The sequence below is a fragment of the Balaenoptera physalus genome, assembly GCF_965194825.1.
Source record: "Balaenoptera physalus genome assembly, chromosome: 12".
Classification (NCBI taxonomy): Eukaryota; Metazoa; Chordata; class Mammalia; order Artiodactyla; family Balaenopteridae; genus Balaenoptera; species Balaenoptera physalus.
Window position 1 is genome coordinate 21,344,858 of NC_138897.1, and position 17,594 is coordinate 21,362,451.

General features: G+C 38.1%; 1 protein-coding gene across 1 annotated transcript in view; it reads right to left on the reverse strand.

The window, feature by feature from the left end:
* The window catches only part of DCC (DCC netrin 1 receptor), a 1,180,955-nt gene that overhangs the window by 67,140 nt on the left and 1,096,221 nt on the right, over positions 1-17,594 (reverse strand). Inside the window, exons 24-25 of the mRNA XM_082416529.1 lie at positions 14,521-14,747; positions 9,834-9,950 (exon numbers count right to left, since the gene is read on the reverse strand). Of these exons, the coding sequence (XP_082272655.1) occupies positions 9,834-9,950; positions 14,521-14,747 (344 nt within the window). The remainder of the gene's footprint in view (positions 1-9,833; positions 9,951-14,520; positions 14,748-17,594) is intronic.

Below are 17,594 nucleotides of genomic sequence, written 5' to 3' on the forward strand. Positions count from 1 at the left end.
TTTTGAAGTGCAAAGAGATAATATTTTGAAGTGCAAAAGTCAAATGATTTCTCATTCTGCTTCTCTTTAGCATCTCTTTATATAGGCAATAGCCTATAAATAATCTGGACTATTTGGAAATGTATTATCCATAGCCCTTAATATTCTAATTTCCTTCACATTTTCAGGTGTCCTTTAACAAGCAATTGTCACTGGATGGCCGCCACAAATATCCACAACCTCCACCTTTAGGAAAATAGTGAACATTCACAATGACGTGTTCTGCAGTTATTCTTTTTTAAAAAAAAAATTTTAACATCTTTATTAGAATATAATTGCTTTACAATGGTGTGTCAGTATCTGCTCATAGTGGTAAAGAGCCCAAACACTGAGGTCAAACTGCCTGGGTTCACTATCCAGTTCTGCCACTTGGTAGTGAATAAATGTCACAACCAGTACCTAAGATACCTCCCACTGATTCCCTCCTCATGTCTTCACATCCTTATTGGAGTTTCCTGCCACATTTCACCAGGGTTGGTCTGGTGACCAAAGAATGCAACGGAAGTGATGGTATGTCACTTCCAAAATTAGGTTAAATGAGATTTCTCTCTCTCTCTTTCCCTCTCTCTCTCGCTCTCAGATCATTCACTCTGGAGGAAGCCAGGAGTCATGTCTTGAGCCAGAACTGCCTGGCTAAATCAATCCTGTATTCCTGACCCTCAGAAGCTGTTGAAAAAAATAAATGGCTGTTTTATGTTGTTACATTTTGGGGGTAATTTGTTATGCAGTAGTGGATAACTATACACTCACTTGGGAAGGTATATATGCTCTCTGTTTCCTGGTTTTCTCATCTGTAAAGTGGAGATGTTCATGGTACCAACTTTATGGTGTGGTTCTGAGGATTAAAGAGATTATCCACATGGAAGTGCAGCAGGGTGAGGGGTCAGGAGTCAGCACTGTGGAAATATGGGTTATTGATATTAATCTGCTGAGCTCCTATAGATCTGCCCCAAGACTGAGCTGAATACCATTCAATAGGAAGTATTGTTAAAACAACCTCCTTATATGTCTATGACTTTGATTATGGTGATGGTTTCATGGGTGTATGCATATATCTAAACTTAGTAGATCTGTATAAATTAAATGCGTACAGTTTTATTTATATATATATGTTATATATCAATAAAACTGTTTAAAAATAAGTAAAAGTTTAAAAAATATGACCACTTAAAATATAAGCCAAACTTTTCCAAAGATACTGACAATTATTGCCATTATAGTTCTATTAAAATGCTGATTAGTTCTATTAAAAAATACCATCTTACATTTGAAAGAGGAGTACAATACATTAAGTTAGAGGAAACTAAATAGTGTTTTTTAACTCAAATTTGAACCTGAGGGAAGTATGACACTGAGATTAGATTTATGAGATTAGAAAGAAAAGTTCTTTCTCCAGAGGAAGAAAATAACTGGAATTATGATTATAAAATCAAACCTGGTTCAAATTCTGGCTCTGTCATTTAGGAGCTAAGGGAAGGCCCTTAGTTTATCTAAATCTATCCAGCCAGCCCATTTGTCATGTGGTTTTCACACACTTTACAAGATGAGATACGATGTGGAGGTGACTGGACCAGTGACTGCCACAGGGCAGCTATGAAAACATCCTAAGAGCAAATGTGAGCAGGGAAACTTAAGACCCTTACAGCCTCCTACAGCCTTCGCTCACTTCTCAAATGAGATATGTGAAGTCCAGAAATCTGAAATAGTTGTGAACATCTGAGAGTACATTTTGACACCAAGGACATCAGACAGATGAGACTGCAGGAAAAGTAGACTCTGATCTGGGGCTAGAGGACTCCTTTGAGATGAGCTTGAGGCATCACACAGCTTCCTTCTCTGCAGACCAGTGACTTTCCCAGGACACTGTGAGCCCATCTGCTTTAATCTTTTACAAGTTACCCCAGACCGCCCAAAAGACTTGACTCAGATGAGAAAGATCTTGGAAGAAAAGATAGTGCATTTTGTTGTAGAAACCTCTAAGATGTTAGGAATTAAGAAAGAATCGGGTGACATAAATCTGAAAAAGTGAGGGATCTTCTAGCCCATCCATGTTGCTGCAAATGGTAATATTTCATTTTTTTATGGCTGACCTAGACAATATTATACTCAGTGAAGTAAGTCAGACAGAAAAAGACAAATACTACAAGATATCACTTATATGTGGAATCTCAAAATAATACAAATGAATCTATATACAGGACAGAAACAGACTCACAGACATAGAAAACAAACTTATAGTTACCGAAGGGGAGAGGGAGGGAGGGAGGGACAGATAAGGAGTGTAGGATTAACAGATACAAACTACTATACATAAAGTATGTAAGCAACAAGGATTTACTGTATAACACAGAGAATCATATTCAATATCTTGTAATAACCTATAATGGAAAATAATCTAAAAAAAACTGAATCACTTTGCTATACACTTGAAACTAACACACTATTGTAAATCAACTATACTTTAAAAAAAAGCAAGGGATTTTTAATTTTTCATATTGCTCTAGGAAACCTTTCTAAAAGCTAGAGTACCTTTTGTACTCCATCATTCAAAATTCTTCCACCAACTCTTTGTCAGGTCCCTTTTGGATTATTCCTATATCTCTGATAATCAAGCTATTTTTTGCCTTGTAAAATCCTCCCTAAAAACACAATTCTGTATTCCTCATATGTACCATCTTGAACTTAAAGGCCATGTTTTGACCATGTCTGCACAATCTTACTGACCTGCTGATTTGGATAATCCAGTGGAATTACTAATCAACAAACTTTATATAAAAGATCATTTGCTTGTAGAACTATCAAGAAACAACCTCTGTGCTTTCAACCCATATTTAGTAACAACTGTTATACAAAGTCATTTACACATCACTGTGGAAATTATAGGGCTACATAAAAAATAGTCCTTCTGCAGAAATTCATAGTAACAGAAGGAATGAAATATAACATTCAAGACTCAAAGAATAAAAACTGATCTTAATAAAGTTATCAAATATTGGTTGGAAACATATATCAGGTAATGATATCATTTCTAATGCAAATTTAAATGAGCTCTGAACTTTCTGCACCTTGCCACTGCTCCCACAGTTCTGAAGAGCTGAAAATTTGTATGCACTGGTGTTTATGGTACTAAAAGAATTGTTTGCACTCATTACTCTTACGGAAGCATTCTTGGTCAGATGTGGGAATCCACAAGGTGAAGGAATAAATGTCCAGTTCCAGAAACCCATTGAGCTGGGACCAGTCTTAAGATACTGGCTTCTCACACCATGTATGTAAGGGTCAGACAAAGATTCTGATTTGAAATCAAATATTTCAGAGGTTAGGAAACTGGCCTTTCATAGGCCAGTCCCTCCCAGTGTCCATCTGTGCACAAGAGAACCTCTGGTAATACAGCACCTCAAGCTAAGAGAATTCCAGTTTTTAAAATCTTGCTTTTTCTCATGCAGCTTTATTTTACTTTTCAATAGCTTCTTTGTTTGGGTTTGAGTTCTGCAGTCAAGTGATTAAAGCAGATAGTGGGAATGGGAAAAAAAAAGAGTTGACTCTCATAGTGAATGTTCTAGAAAGCCCCCAAACCAGTAGCCATAGCAGCATCCAAGCTATCCCCAAAGCGAAACTGTATGCTTTTCTTTGCCTCAGTCTTTTTAATAGCCTCTAGTTTAACTTTTTGAGATTTCTTTTTTTTAAAGGCGAATTTTACATTTTTCCCTCAAATATTTACTAGGAAAGAAAAAACTGAAAAAAAATGGAATTCAAGAGGCTTTTACCCAACAAAACTCTCATACAGTAAATTATTAAAATTGTACAACTGATGTGATCTTACAGGGTATCCGCTTCCGTCTACATATTTCCTAGTTCTGATTCCTCACCTCTCCTCCTGCATTTTATAGAAGAAGAAAACACAGGTTGAAAATGGAAAGGGAATCTTTCCAAGGCCAAACAAATAGTTAGGTTCCATTGAGTAATAAAATACTGAAACTGTAAGAAAATCTACATCTCTCCAGAAATTGCTCTCAGCAAAGAAGTTGCTCACCCAAGGTTACACCTTACTTCCTAGGAGCAGCCTTCATCAAAGACTACAGAACCGCCCCTCCCCTCCCACCTCATTTGGGACAACACAGAGGACAATTCCAGCACCACAGCAACCTACAGGGTCAGCCGAGGCCTCCATCAAACTGCATCATCAGTTCAATATCTCCCTCCCAGCAATCCTGCGTCCTTTACCCTCACAGGTGTTATTCCTGAGGCACTTGCTAATACATCTCCTGTTTTCAAATCTCTATTCAGTCTGATTCCTGGAAACCCAGAATATAACTCTTACTTATCCTTGAAAAATTAAGGAAAGTTATACCTGATGCTTCTGATTTCTTGTAATTAATGTCATTTTTAGTAAGAAAAACATTTAAAATAATTCTTTGGCCATTGTAACAATACTCACTTTTTGCTACCATTTTATAGGAAACAACACTCGACTGGGGAAATCAGAATATCCAGGGTCTTTTCCTGCCTATACTATCAGCTGGTATGCTTCTCATGGGCATCAGCTTACTTAGCTGTGAAGTGTGTTCAGGGGTAAGAAGTAGCATATGCCACGTAATGTTTTCAACCATGAAGTATATTCTTAGACAAATAAACAGATTTTGTACTTCAATGAAATTAAATACCATTTCCTGTGGGTTTTAAGAACTAAAAAACACCTCAGGTAGTTTATATTTTATCTGGTAATTACCATTTTATAGAACATGGTGCTATAGACATAGCTAGTGGGAAGCAGCTGCATAGCACAGGGAGATCAGCTCGGTGTTTTGTGACCACCTAGAGGGCTGGGATAGGGAGGATGGGAGAGAGACACAAGAGGGAGGAGATATGGGGACGTATGCATATGTATAGCTGATTCACTTTGTTATAAAGCAGAAACTAACACACCATTGTAAAGCAATTATACTCCAATAAAGATGTTAAAAAAAATGAATATAAATAATATAAGGCGTCTTTATCTTTAGAAAAGCAGTATACCATAGAGGCTCACAGGTTGCGCAGTTGTGTCCTGGAGTAAGTTTCTTAAACTGCTTGAGTCTCTGTTTCCCATCTGTAAAATCAGGATAATCTCACCATGTAAGAATATTGCGAGGATTAAATGAAATAATAATTAGCAAGGTAGTTAGCAAGTGAATAATATTTAGAAGTTCTCAATGCTTGTTAGATTTCATTTCATTCCTCTTTCTTTCTAATCACATTATTTCCTTTCTTGTCTAATGAAAACAACTTTAACTGCCCTTAGTATATCAGAAATTTTATTTTATTCTATCTATAACTGCTTAAAAAAGAGCCCTAAAACACTGATGTGTTACAAGGCATTCTTATAATACATTTATTTATTCATCCAGTCATTCATTTGACAGATATTATTTATTATTTATTTATTTAACTTTTTTTTTTTTTTTTTTTTTTTTTTTACAATTTATTTATGTATTTGGTTGTGCCGGGTCTTAGCTGCAGCATTCAGGATCTAGTTCCCTGGATCAAACACGGGCCCCCTGCATTGGGAGCGTGGAGTCTTAGCCAGTGAACCACCAGGGAAGTCCTGACAGATATTTAGCAAGTACCAGCTTTGTTCTAGGTATTGAGTTATACAGTGTGTGTCTGTGAAGATGAATTAGATACATTCCCTCCCTATCACATAATACAAGATCTGTTAGAGGAGAGAAAATTTGGACTTGAATACCTAAGCACATGAGGCAGTACTACGTGGAAGTAATGCCTCACAAGTGTTAAAAAGAAAGGCCATTCAAACATGAGAAAGGAAGCCCTCATTTCTGGATGGAATAATCAGAGAGGAAAGAATTTATGAAAGCATCAATATCTCTCTGGTCTTTGAAAGGTGCATAGAACTTTGTTAGAGATAGCTACCAAGTCATTCCTAAAGGACAAAAGGTATTCAGAAGGAAAATCAAATAAAGGGCAATGCATGTTTGTGGACTGGTGATTAGTCTAGCTTGGCAAGAGTCTAACATAGCAATAGGAAACTAGAAATGTAGACTTAAATCTGGTATGCTGAGGGGTTTGTTGTTTTTTCTTAGAAGACAGTGAGGAGCCATTGCGAAAATTTATGGAGTGAAATACCATATTTAAGTTGTTTTAGGAAGAAATTTGGCAAGCAGGATACAAAGAAGTCTAGAAGACACAACAGAGAGGAAGATTAATTTTAAAACTGTTTTGACAGTTCAGGCGTGAGGCCATAAAGAGGAGAATAAAAATAGGACTCTTAGGAATGGGAATATAGCCAGGGATTCAAAAGATGTTGTGGAGGAAAAATAATCAATGGGATGTGGGAACTTATTAGATAAGGAAGTTATATATGGGAGAGAAAGGCCCACAAAGATTCTGAAACACAATGATTTTTAAGAAGGAAGCTACAGAAAACTGGCACAGATAGAACTTAGTTACAAGAGGAAAGTGACTGGAGGGGAAAAAATAGAGGCAGCTAAGTGTACAGTGTCTCTCTATGTGGTGAAAGGAATGAAAGAAAAAGGACAATAGCTTCACAGAGGACTGCAGCTGGGAGCATAGTGATTAAGAGAGCAGAACTCTGAAGCCAGTCCTTCCGAGTCCAAATTCTGGCTCTGCCACTTACTTGCTGTGTGACTGCAAGCTAGGTACTTAAACTTTCCAAGCCTCAGTTCTCTTATTAGTAAAATAGGCATAAGAATAGTATCTACCCCATGAGTTGAACAGTTGGCATTTATTATAAATTCCATGTAAGTTTTTACATTATAGTAAAATTGAGAGCTATATTGAAACACAGAGGAAACATGGCATACAGTAGGTAGAAAGAAACAACCATTAGTTCATTCATTTGTCTAAACTGTATCGAGTGAGTGCCTACCATGCGCCAACCTTTGTTCTGGGTGTTGAGGATATGAAGTGATGAAAGCGGGCAAAATCCCTGCCCTCATAGAGCTTACACTAAAATACAGAGAACAAATAATAAACAAACAAACAAACACAATAAAGCAAGTAGGATAGTTATATACGTTAATTAAGAAAACTGAAGCAGAATAAAAAGGGTTGAGAGTGACCAAGGATGATATTAGGCAATGGTCAGGGAAGATCTATGTTCTTTCATGGTGGTGGCAGTTGAATACAGACCTGAATAAAATGAGGGAAAAGCCAAGTAAACATCTATGAAAAGAGATTCCAGGCAAATAGGACAGTAACTGAAAAGTCCCTGAGTTGGAATGTGTGTTACTGTCCAAGGAACAAAGAGGAGAGCTACGTGGCTGAAACAGATTATAGAGAAGAGTAGCAGGAGACGATGTGAGGGGTATGCCAGAGGCTGGATCACTTGGTGCTTTATAGCACATGGTAAAATCACAGGATTTTGTTCTACATGTGATGGGAAGTCAAGAGGAATAACATGATCTAATTCATATATTGAAAGGCTGCAGGGTAGATAACTTACTGTAGGGTCAAGAGCTAAAGAAAAGAGAACAGTTACAAGTTTACAGCTATAGTCTATAATCTATAAGAGATGGTAGTGGCTTGGCTAAGGGCAGAACAGTGGAGATGGGAAGGAGTGGTCAGATTTGGGACAGGTTTTGAAAGCAAGAACTATAGGATTTGGTGAAAGACTGAATTTGGGATGTGAGGAAATCAGAATAAAGAAGTATGAAACTAGAGTTTTTTAACAAGAGTAAATGGATGAACAGAAAAATGGATGTATTGAATGGGAAAAATAATAGGAGGATCAAGTTTGGAGTTGGGGAGAGGGAATTATGGAAGGGCAAGATTTCCATTTGGAGCATACATGGCTTGCCTATTAGATAGCCATTTGGAGAAGGTGAGTTAATATTTTATATGGAAATTGATGTGGATTTCAGGAAGAGAGTAAGCTAGGGATAAAATCTGGGATTCGTGAGCATTTAAGTGGCACATTGGTATTAGATGACAACATCTAAGAAGCTAGTGTAGATAGAAGACAGCAGCTTGAATTCTGAGCCCTAGGGTACTCTCTGACTTTTAGAGATTGGGAAGAAAAGGAGGAATAAGTAAAGGACTGAAAAGGAGCAGCCAGGGGAATAGGAAGTAAACCAGGAGCATTTAGAATACTATACCCAAAGGAAGAAAGCATTCCAGGAAAAAATAGTGAGAAGCTACGTCAAATTTTGCTGAGCACTGGAGAATTGACCATTTGGTAAGAAAATGTGGAGATTATTGATAATCTTGGCAACCATGGTTTCAGTAGAGAGGGACTGTGGAAGTGTCATTAAAACTAATAAGGAAGATTAAAAGAGGAAAATGTAAGTATAGACAACTTTTAACAGAATTTCTCAGGGAAGGGGAGGAATGGGCTTCAGATGCAAGGGCAAGTGGTTCCAGGGAAGATGCTTTAACATGGGAGTTATGAGATAATGTTTATATGCTTATTGGAGTTATCAGTAGGAAGGAAAACTGATGATGCAAAAAAGGGAAGGGATAATTACAGAAGAGTCCCTAAGTGTGGACGCATGGATGGATGTCCTCAAGGGAAAGAGCTGGCCTTATATAGGAGGAGAAACAGATCAACTCGGTTTGACGGGTAGATAAGGATGCCGTTTTTGAATGCTTCTCTTTTCTTGGTGATATAAGAATCATGCTTATTAGCTGGGAGTGGGGAAATGAGAGAGGTATCGGGAGTCAGAAAAGTAAGAATAGATATAAGACATTCATCTTTTAAAGTGAGACAATGAATGATTAAGAGAAATGAGTGGTATTTCCAAATAGATGACAGCTCACCTTGGATTTGTGGTCATAAATACCCAGTAAACAGGTTATGTGTTTTTCTCCAGATAAATTCAGCTGTTAGGGTACATGGTCGATGTTGGTAGAGGAGCTGACTTAATCAGGGTTGAGTTTTTTTAGGTGAGTATGATAGGGAAGAAGAACCAATGGAGATGAGGGTGTTTGCAAGGAACTAGAGGTAATAACTGATGATGGATAGGAGTTGAGTTGGGATGGAAGTAAAGACATGAGGAAGATGAGGGACAATGAGAAGGTTGCAGAGTTAATGGATTGGAGGTCCAAGTGGGACTGAAAAATTGTTGGCAAGGGGGCAATAAAATAAGTGGCAGAAAGTAATACAGTGCTAGAGAAAGGGATGATAGAAACTGACATTCTGCAGCGGGTGCAATTATTGGTTTAGTGTGTGATGTGGAATTGATGGACTGAGGTGGGAGAGAGCTAATATTGCAGGGAATATAAAGGAACTAACATCAGATGGATTATCTGCATGGATATTGTAATTACCAAGATTGATCATAGAGGTAATTGGAAAGGAAGTGATTCCCAGATACTAATATCTTCAGTGAATGTGGGAGTATGACAGAAAACTTTAACAAGAAGGAGGTAGTAAGTGATTATCTCAATATTTGTTTCAAGGGTACTAGATTATTTAAGTCTGAAAATTGGACCTTTTAAAAAAGATTAAAAATCCATGAAGGTGGTCATTAGAATAAGATGAATAATGACAAAAATTTCAACCCTTTTTATATCAATTCATATTTCTTATACTTTCTTAAATATGTATCAAGTGATTGCCAATAGACAGATCATTTGATTGCATACAACAAATACAACAATAACAGAGTGAAAGTTCTAACTTCCAAATATAAATGATATAATTTTACTCGTTCTTCATTAGGTCCTTTTGCCCAGAAAGTTCAGGGAAAACTCTAATTAGGTTTTGATAATTGATAGAGAAAAGATACAAACAGAAAGCACTTGACTGCTCCATTGTGGTACCAATTGTTACTCACCAGGATTGTTGGACTGGGCATCCATAGGAATCATGAGCTTGGCCCGGGTGGCTCGGCGTGCAGCCAGTGACCTCTCCAGGGTAGACATGGAGCTCCCTGCTTCTTCTGTGTCTTGACCTAAAAGAAAAACAATACTCCTGAGTATTAATGATACAACACTTCATTTCTAGCCAGGAACTCCAATGCCTTTTTCATTTCATTGATGTTTTAAGTAATAATATCTAAATAATATCTACTTTTTTTGTTATCCAATCAATATGCTCTCATTGTACAAACATTAATAAAATTTACCATAACCCCATTACCCAGAAAGAACCATTATTGTTTTATTTATAATTTTTGCATATGTATGTATATGTGAAAGAGAGCATATATTATTTATTTCAAAAATGGCATTATACTATACATACTGTTTTGTAGCCTTCTTTATAAAATAACGTAAAAACCTTTCTCTGTCAATAAATAAGTCAGTAATATAATTTTTAACAGCTCCATAATATTCAATTGTATGAATTTACCACAATCTTTGCAACTTGTACTTAAGCCCCAAAGATATTATATCTTATTATAAAAACACAGGAAATAAACTACATTCTTCAAAAGTACAGCTAGGTGTCTCTATACAAATTTATTATAATTCTATAAAATGTCATACTAAAGAGTCATAAAAAATAATAAGAAAGAGTGATATATGCAGATTTAAAAATTTAATAAAAAACTGTTGAAAAATAAAACTGAAATTCTGAACACTATGTATCACTAAAAAGTATATGATTCATTAACATGAAGTTTGGTCTTTTTTTTCCTTAAATGAAGTATAGTTGATTTACAATATTATATTAATTTCAGGTATACAGCACAGTAATTCAGTATTTTTATAGATTATACTACATTAAAAGTTATTCAAAATAATGGCTATAGTACCCTATGCTATACAATTTATCCTTGTTGCTTATCTATTCTATACATAGTAGTTTGTATCTCTTAATCCCATTCCCCTATTTTGCCCCTCCGCCCTTCCCTCTTTCCACTGATAACCACTAGTTTGTTTTCTATATTTGTGAGTCTGTTTCTGTTTTGCTATATACATTCATTTGTTTTATTTTTTTGATTCCACAAATGAGTGATATCATACACTATTTGTCTTTCTCTGACTCATTTCACTAAGCATGATATTCTCTAGGTCCATCCACATTGCTGCAAATGGCAGAATTCCATTCTTTTTTATGACTGAATAACATTCCATTGTATATGTATACCACATCTCCTGTATCCATTCATCTGTTAATGGACATTTAGGCTGCTTCCATACCTTGGCTATTGTAAATAGTGCTGCTATGAACATTGGGTGCATGTATCTTTACAAATCAGTGTTTCTGTTTTTTCTGGATAAATAGCCAGGAGTAGAATTGCTGGATCACATGGCAGTTCTATTTTTAGTTTTCTGAGGAACCTCCATGCTGTTTTCCACAGTGGCTGCATCAACTTACATTCCCACCTACAGTGTACAAGGGTTCCCTTTTCTTCACATTCTTGCCAACATTTGTTATTTGTAAATTTTTGATGATAGCCATTCTGAAAAGTGTGAGGTGACATCTCATTGTGGTTTTGATTTGCATTTCTCTAGTAATTAGCAATGTTGAGCATCTTTTCGTGTGCCTATTGGCTACCTGTATGTCTTCTTTGGAAAAATGTCTATTCAGGTCTTCTGCCCATTTTTTGATTGGGTTGCTTGTTTTTTTTGTTTGTCTTTTTGATATTGAATTGTATGAGCTGTTTATATATTTTGGATATTAACCCCTTGTTTGGTAATATCATTTGCAAATATATTCTTTCATTTGGTAGGTTGTCATTTCACTTCGTCAATTTGTTTGTTTATTTTTTTTTTGCTCTGCAAAAGCTTTTAAATTTATTTAGGTCCCATTTGTTTATTTTTGCTTTTATTTCTTTTGTCTTAGGAGACAGGTCCAAAAAAATATTGCTACCATCTATGTAAAAGAGTGCTCTGCCTATATTCTCTTCCAGGAGTTTTATGGTTTCAGGTCTTACATTTAGGTCTTTAATCCATTTTGCATTTATTCTTGTACATGGTGTGAGGAAATGTAATCTCATTATTTTACATGTAGCTGTAAAGTTTTCCCAGGACCATTTATTGAAGAGACTGTCCTTTCTCCATTGTATATTCTTACCTCTTTTGTCGTAGATTAATTGACCATAGGTGTGTGGGTTTATTTCTGGGCTCTTTATTCTGTTCCATTAACCTATGTGTCTGTTTTTGTGCCAGTACCATGCTGTTTTGATTGCTGTAGCTTTGTAGTATAGTCTGAAGTCAGGGAGCTTGATACCTTCAGCTTTGTTCCTTTTTCTCAAGATAGTTTTGACAATTCGGGGTCTTTTGTGGTTCCATATAAATTTTAGGATTATTTGTTCTAGTTCTGTGAAAGATGTCATGGATATTTTGACAGGGATTGCATTAAATTTGTAGATTGTGTTGGGTAGTACGGCCATTTTAACAATATTAATTCTTCCAATCAGAGTTTTGTCCTTTTAACCACGATAGCACAGAGACTACTTCATGTATTGTCAAGTTTAACAAACAGGATTTCGAGTGCTACTTTCCCTGTTATTATAGTGTTGGCAAGTAGGTCCTCAAATTAAAGACAAATTGGCACAAGTATCCTCTCATTCTGAAGAAAACAGCCATTATCTGGGGTTAAACTTTTCTCAAGACTTAGTAAGAGACAACAAAACTTGTCTCGCTGACCCCAAATGTCATCTGAGCATATAAATGATAAGGGGAAAAATCAAGAAGGAGGAATCCTAAAAATCATTAGCGAAACCTTCTGAGGGCTGAGAGACAATTTTATTCCCTCCAGGAAGAGGCAGAGGTGCTCTCCCCTCCTGATGTCCAGTATGGAACAAAGCTACAAGCATGAACACCTATAGACTGTTGAGGTTCCTGCAAAAGAAGCTTTCATTCATTCTCTGGGTAGAAGCTTATTCAGGCAGCAGGCTTGCTGGTCTACACTGTGTCTATTTAAACAGAGGAAGAGGTAATTGAAGAAAGCAAGGCTGAGAGAGGAACAGTGTGGGTTACAAGCTCTCTCATCATTTGACCTGTCAAAGATACAGCAGCTTCCTCTGGGTCAAGTGGGTACTTGGAAAGTTGACCAGGCTTGAGTCCTCTTGTTGGAATTCACGTAAGCGCAGATGACCCACAGGAGGACCAGTGAGGCTGACAGGTAGAGCTGTTCCTGGTGGGAGAGGGTTAAGCCCTGACTTGATATCTCAGGTTATGGAATTGGCCAGAGGAGGCATCCCACAGGGTCTCATAAAGACTTCATACTTATATTTCATAAGACACTGAGAATTTGGATGCCACGTGAGGACAGCCCATGTGCCCAGAAAGTTAGTGAAGAACTTCAAACTGTGCTTTCTTCCCTTCCACCTTGCCTTTCTCCTCCCATCTTTTCTTTATGTCCCTCTACATCCCCGCACAAAACCAGAAAGAGCAGATAGGTAGGAAGAATGGGTAAAGGTGTTTCTGAAACAGAATATGCTCCTCCTTCCTGCTGTCCCACCTTACCACTCCATTTTCCTCCAAGGTGCTGGAGGATTTGAAAAAAACAAACTGTGACCCCCAGTGCTCAGAACCAAAAGCCTGACTGGCCATAAGGGGAAAAGAATCTTTAATTTAAATCTCATATTATAATTTTTAATGGAACTGGATTATAGTTTAATAATTGAAAGTGACAAAAGTTAGGGACACTGCTTGAGATATTATTTAAGGTCTAGAAAAGGAATACACAACTCATGATGGAAAATTGGTAAAGTCCTTGTTTAAACAACTCTGCAAGAAAGTCTAATCAACCAGTTACACATTCAAACAATTAAAATATTTAATTTGGTTTAAAACAGCTACTCATTCTATAAACACACATCATGAGTAGACCAAGAGATTTTTTGATGAGAGTATTGGGTTGATTATTCAACTCCCCATAAGCATTTTGAAACTATAAGGACCCACGTAAACTGAAATATCTTACAACCACTTTCTGGATTTCTCAGTTATTCCTAGACGTGGAGTGTTCTGCACCACATCATTAAACAGCAGGCTTTTTTCATCAGATCGCTTTGTATACCAACAGAGACTTCAGAGAGACTCCATTAGACTAGGCCAGTGATCATATAATGTGATTGCATGGGGATGACAGTTGATCTCCACAGTAATCAAGGCAAAGTAACAGAATAGTTGATGTTTTCAGACTTCAAGTGCCCCTGAAGTGATTTTTTTAAAGCAAGGAATTGACAGCAAATTTAAAATCAACTTTTCACAGACATAGAGAACTAAAATAGCTTCAAATTTTGCCTTGACAAAACTTTTGTTCCAGCTGTAACAAAAAGCAATCAGTTCATTTAACCTTCACGTTTCAGTATGTCCCAACTGCATCACCTCTTACTTCTTAGAAGTTTCAAGAAGCATTACAGTTATAAAAGGCAGTCAACACGATGATGGAATAGAAAGTAAACCTAGTTAATCAACCAAATTTACATCAGATTATTTTAACTGTTGGTAAATGATGTGCAAATTAGTGGAAAGGGTATATCCACAAAAGAGGGAGTCAAGAGCTCCTTTTTGGGGTTCAGAGTGGGATGTTTTTCCTGATGCCAGAGAGGTGAAAGTTACCTGAATGAGAAGTGCTTTTGCTCCCCAGTTGGGTCTCTGACTGGCTGTGACTGACTGGCGTGAGGTCTTGGCAACTCTGGATGGGGGAGTCCCTTCCTGCAGGGTCAGTGCCTGATGGCTTCTCAATATTTTTCATCTCCATTTCTTCATGATGGATCCAAAGATCAGGGGGCCGGAGGTCCTTCTGGCTGCCCTTCCTTTTGCCAACACTGTGGGTGGCCCGTTTCCTACGGAACAAAATTAGAAGGCAAATGTGAGTGCCTTTATTCAATGGCCCTTCCTCTTTTTTTCTCAGTCAATTCAAGTTAGAAGCAGGGAAGGAAACAAAAGCGCTCCCAGGAGAAAACTTGTGAAATCCAGGAATTGGCAGACTTGTCTTGGCTGCCTTTCCTCTTCTCCCCTGGAGCTTCACCACGTTACAGGAGATGCGGTGCTGGATCCCCAGGGCCCCGGCTGCCTGCCAGAGAGCACCTTACTCCAGCTTCTCCTGCTGCAGATTTGAGCACAAGGTGACAATGGGTTAGATGGAGCCATATGCCAATCTCTGGAGCTAGGCATAAGGTACCCGACTGCAACATCTGTTTAGGAGATAAATGACAGAGTTGCTTCAAAAGGGCAAATAGAAATAAAAAGGCCAGAATTTGTGCCAACCGCCAAGATTGGGGCTTAGAAGAGAGCCTAGAGCTCAGCTGTCCCATTTCATGTGCAATTGGGAAGCTGGTTGTTTGAAGACAAAAGGCTGCATGAGTGCACTCTTAGGAGAATAAAATACTTTCGTCTTGGAGTCACTAAGTGTCTGAATTCAAACACAGTAAGATCTATCCTTTGAAAAGAGAAGTCACGTTGGAAGTGTGCTTCAAATGTCTCTTATTTTCCTCAACAAGAATTTAGCAATCGTTAATTTACTTTTCAGCAGTAGTATCCTCTTGGGGCTAGTGAGATTCCAATGTTCCCTGCATGCTGAGTCAAAAGCAGGATGCTCCTTTTGGCCGTTCTCTACAGCAGGGGTCAGTTAACTATGTATGGCCTGAAGGCCAAATCCTCCACTGCTTATTTTTGTGTGTTTTTTTGGTTGTTGTTGCTGTTGTTTTCTTTTTTAAGATTTTACTTTTGTTTTAATTGATATTTTGCTCAAAAGCACAGAACAGTGAACGTTTCAGTGCCTCCATGCTAGGGTTACAAGCAAAATCCTTAGGTCAAACAGTTACAGAATCCCACATCAGTTATTTCACATTAAGTGCGGGTTGTTAAAAAAAAATCTATACATATATATATCAGTGCTTTGCTTGAATGGAGCACAAGACAAGCATTTTAATTTAATAACAAAGTTAAGCCTAGCACCTTTAAAATAAAATGAACGCCGCAAGCACAAAAGTATCATTTCCATGAGGGGGAAAATCCAGTTCACTAACAGTGCAAAGGAAAAGCAGCATTTTCAAAGCTGAAATTAAATGTGTGTAAACACACACCCACCCGCCACTCGGCCTTGTACGGGGAACATGCACTTCTACTGCGCCCTCCCCACCCAGGGCTGAAAAGATTCCAGATGGGAAAAGCTGCCCTGACGTCTAGGCCACGGGCTGGGAAGACTTAAGCGCAGGACAAGGAGATCAACGTGTTTGAGCGGGACGAGTTCTTTTTCAGCCGGGCCAATTGCTAACACTTCCAGTCACCCCCAGAGCCTCCCAGCCCGAGGGTGCCCATGGCCATAGGCCTACCTGGTGTGACCCCGACTTCAGTGCGGGCATCTGAGCACGGAGCTCTGAGCAGCGTGAGGAATGGCGGCCCACGTTCCCCACAGCGGCTGCTGCTTTGCAATTGGAGCATCTAGGCCGACTTGGGATAATTAAAAACATCTGTGATTCTCAACCCATTGTGATCAGTTACAAAGTAGGGAATGTCTACATGTTAGGTCTTCCTCTTCTTAATATTTTGAAACATTAATGATTAGTCCTTTCCAGTGTGGTTTTTACACCACTCACCAAGTTATGCTTTCTTTCTCGTGAGCACTCCATCTTTACACTGAACCTTGGAGCTTCAGGTCTTACTTTGAACAAGGACAGCCACATATAAAAAGAAACACTGAGAAGCAGACTCTGTGGCCAAATACTTGCATTACAGGGTTAGGCTAAGATAATGGCTAGATGTTTTTTCTAAATCATTCAGCATTTACCAACTGTCCAGACCAAAGATTATTTCCAAGCACTAAAGTTCTGATTCCAACTTCTCCACTAACCCATGTGTAACAGAACTTATTCTGTTCCCAAATGCTTGTGGAGGACTTGCTTGCTCGGCTGTCAGTGTTGCCGAACGGGCTTGTAGACACAAAATGCCATAAGGGATTGCAGTTTGTAAAAGGTGGGATGGAAGGGGTTTTTTTGTATGACCTCTTACCTACTATTTCGTTACATTGTTTTGGATAAAAATTTAGAAAGAATCCAAGGTAATGTAAAGCGTTTGTGATACATAGTGATCCATTTGCTACAAAAAAAAAAAAAAAAAAAAAGCCATAACGACTACGGTCACCAGCAGAATGCTGAAAATGGTTCCCGTCAACACCAGGTTCTGCCCAAACAGCACTGCATACAGCCGCTCTGCTCAGGCAGCTCCATGGGGCTGGGGCCTCCGCCTGCCCCAGCAGGAGGCTGCAGAGTCCCAGGCATAGCCACTGCCACACTGGACTCAGCATCTTCCCTGGCCGGCAGTGGAGGGCTCCAATGCCAATTTTTGTAAATAAAGTTTTACTGGAATCTTGCCAAGCTCATTCGTTTTCACGTTGCATTGTTGAGGAGTTGCAACAAAGACCACCTGGCCCACAAAGCCGAAAATATTTACTATTGGGCCCTTTTCAGAAATGGTTTTCAACCTCTGCTCTACAGTTTTATAATTATTTAAATCTCCACTTGTAGCTTCTGCTTCTCTTAAAACAATAATGTCTCCTCATAAGGCAGAATTTAGACAGTTAAAATCTAAAACTTTGGTAGAAGCCCAGAGAAGTACCTCTTTCTCACTTTCCTCACTTGCAATGAATGGTTTATGAGAATAACTGCTTTCATGTTAGCTAAATGGTTCAA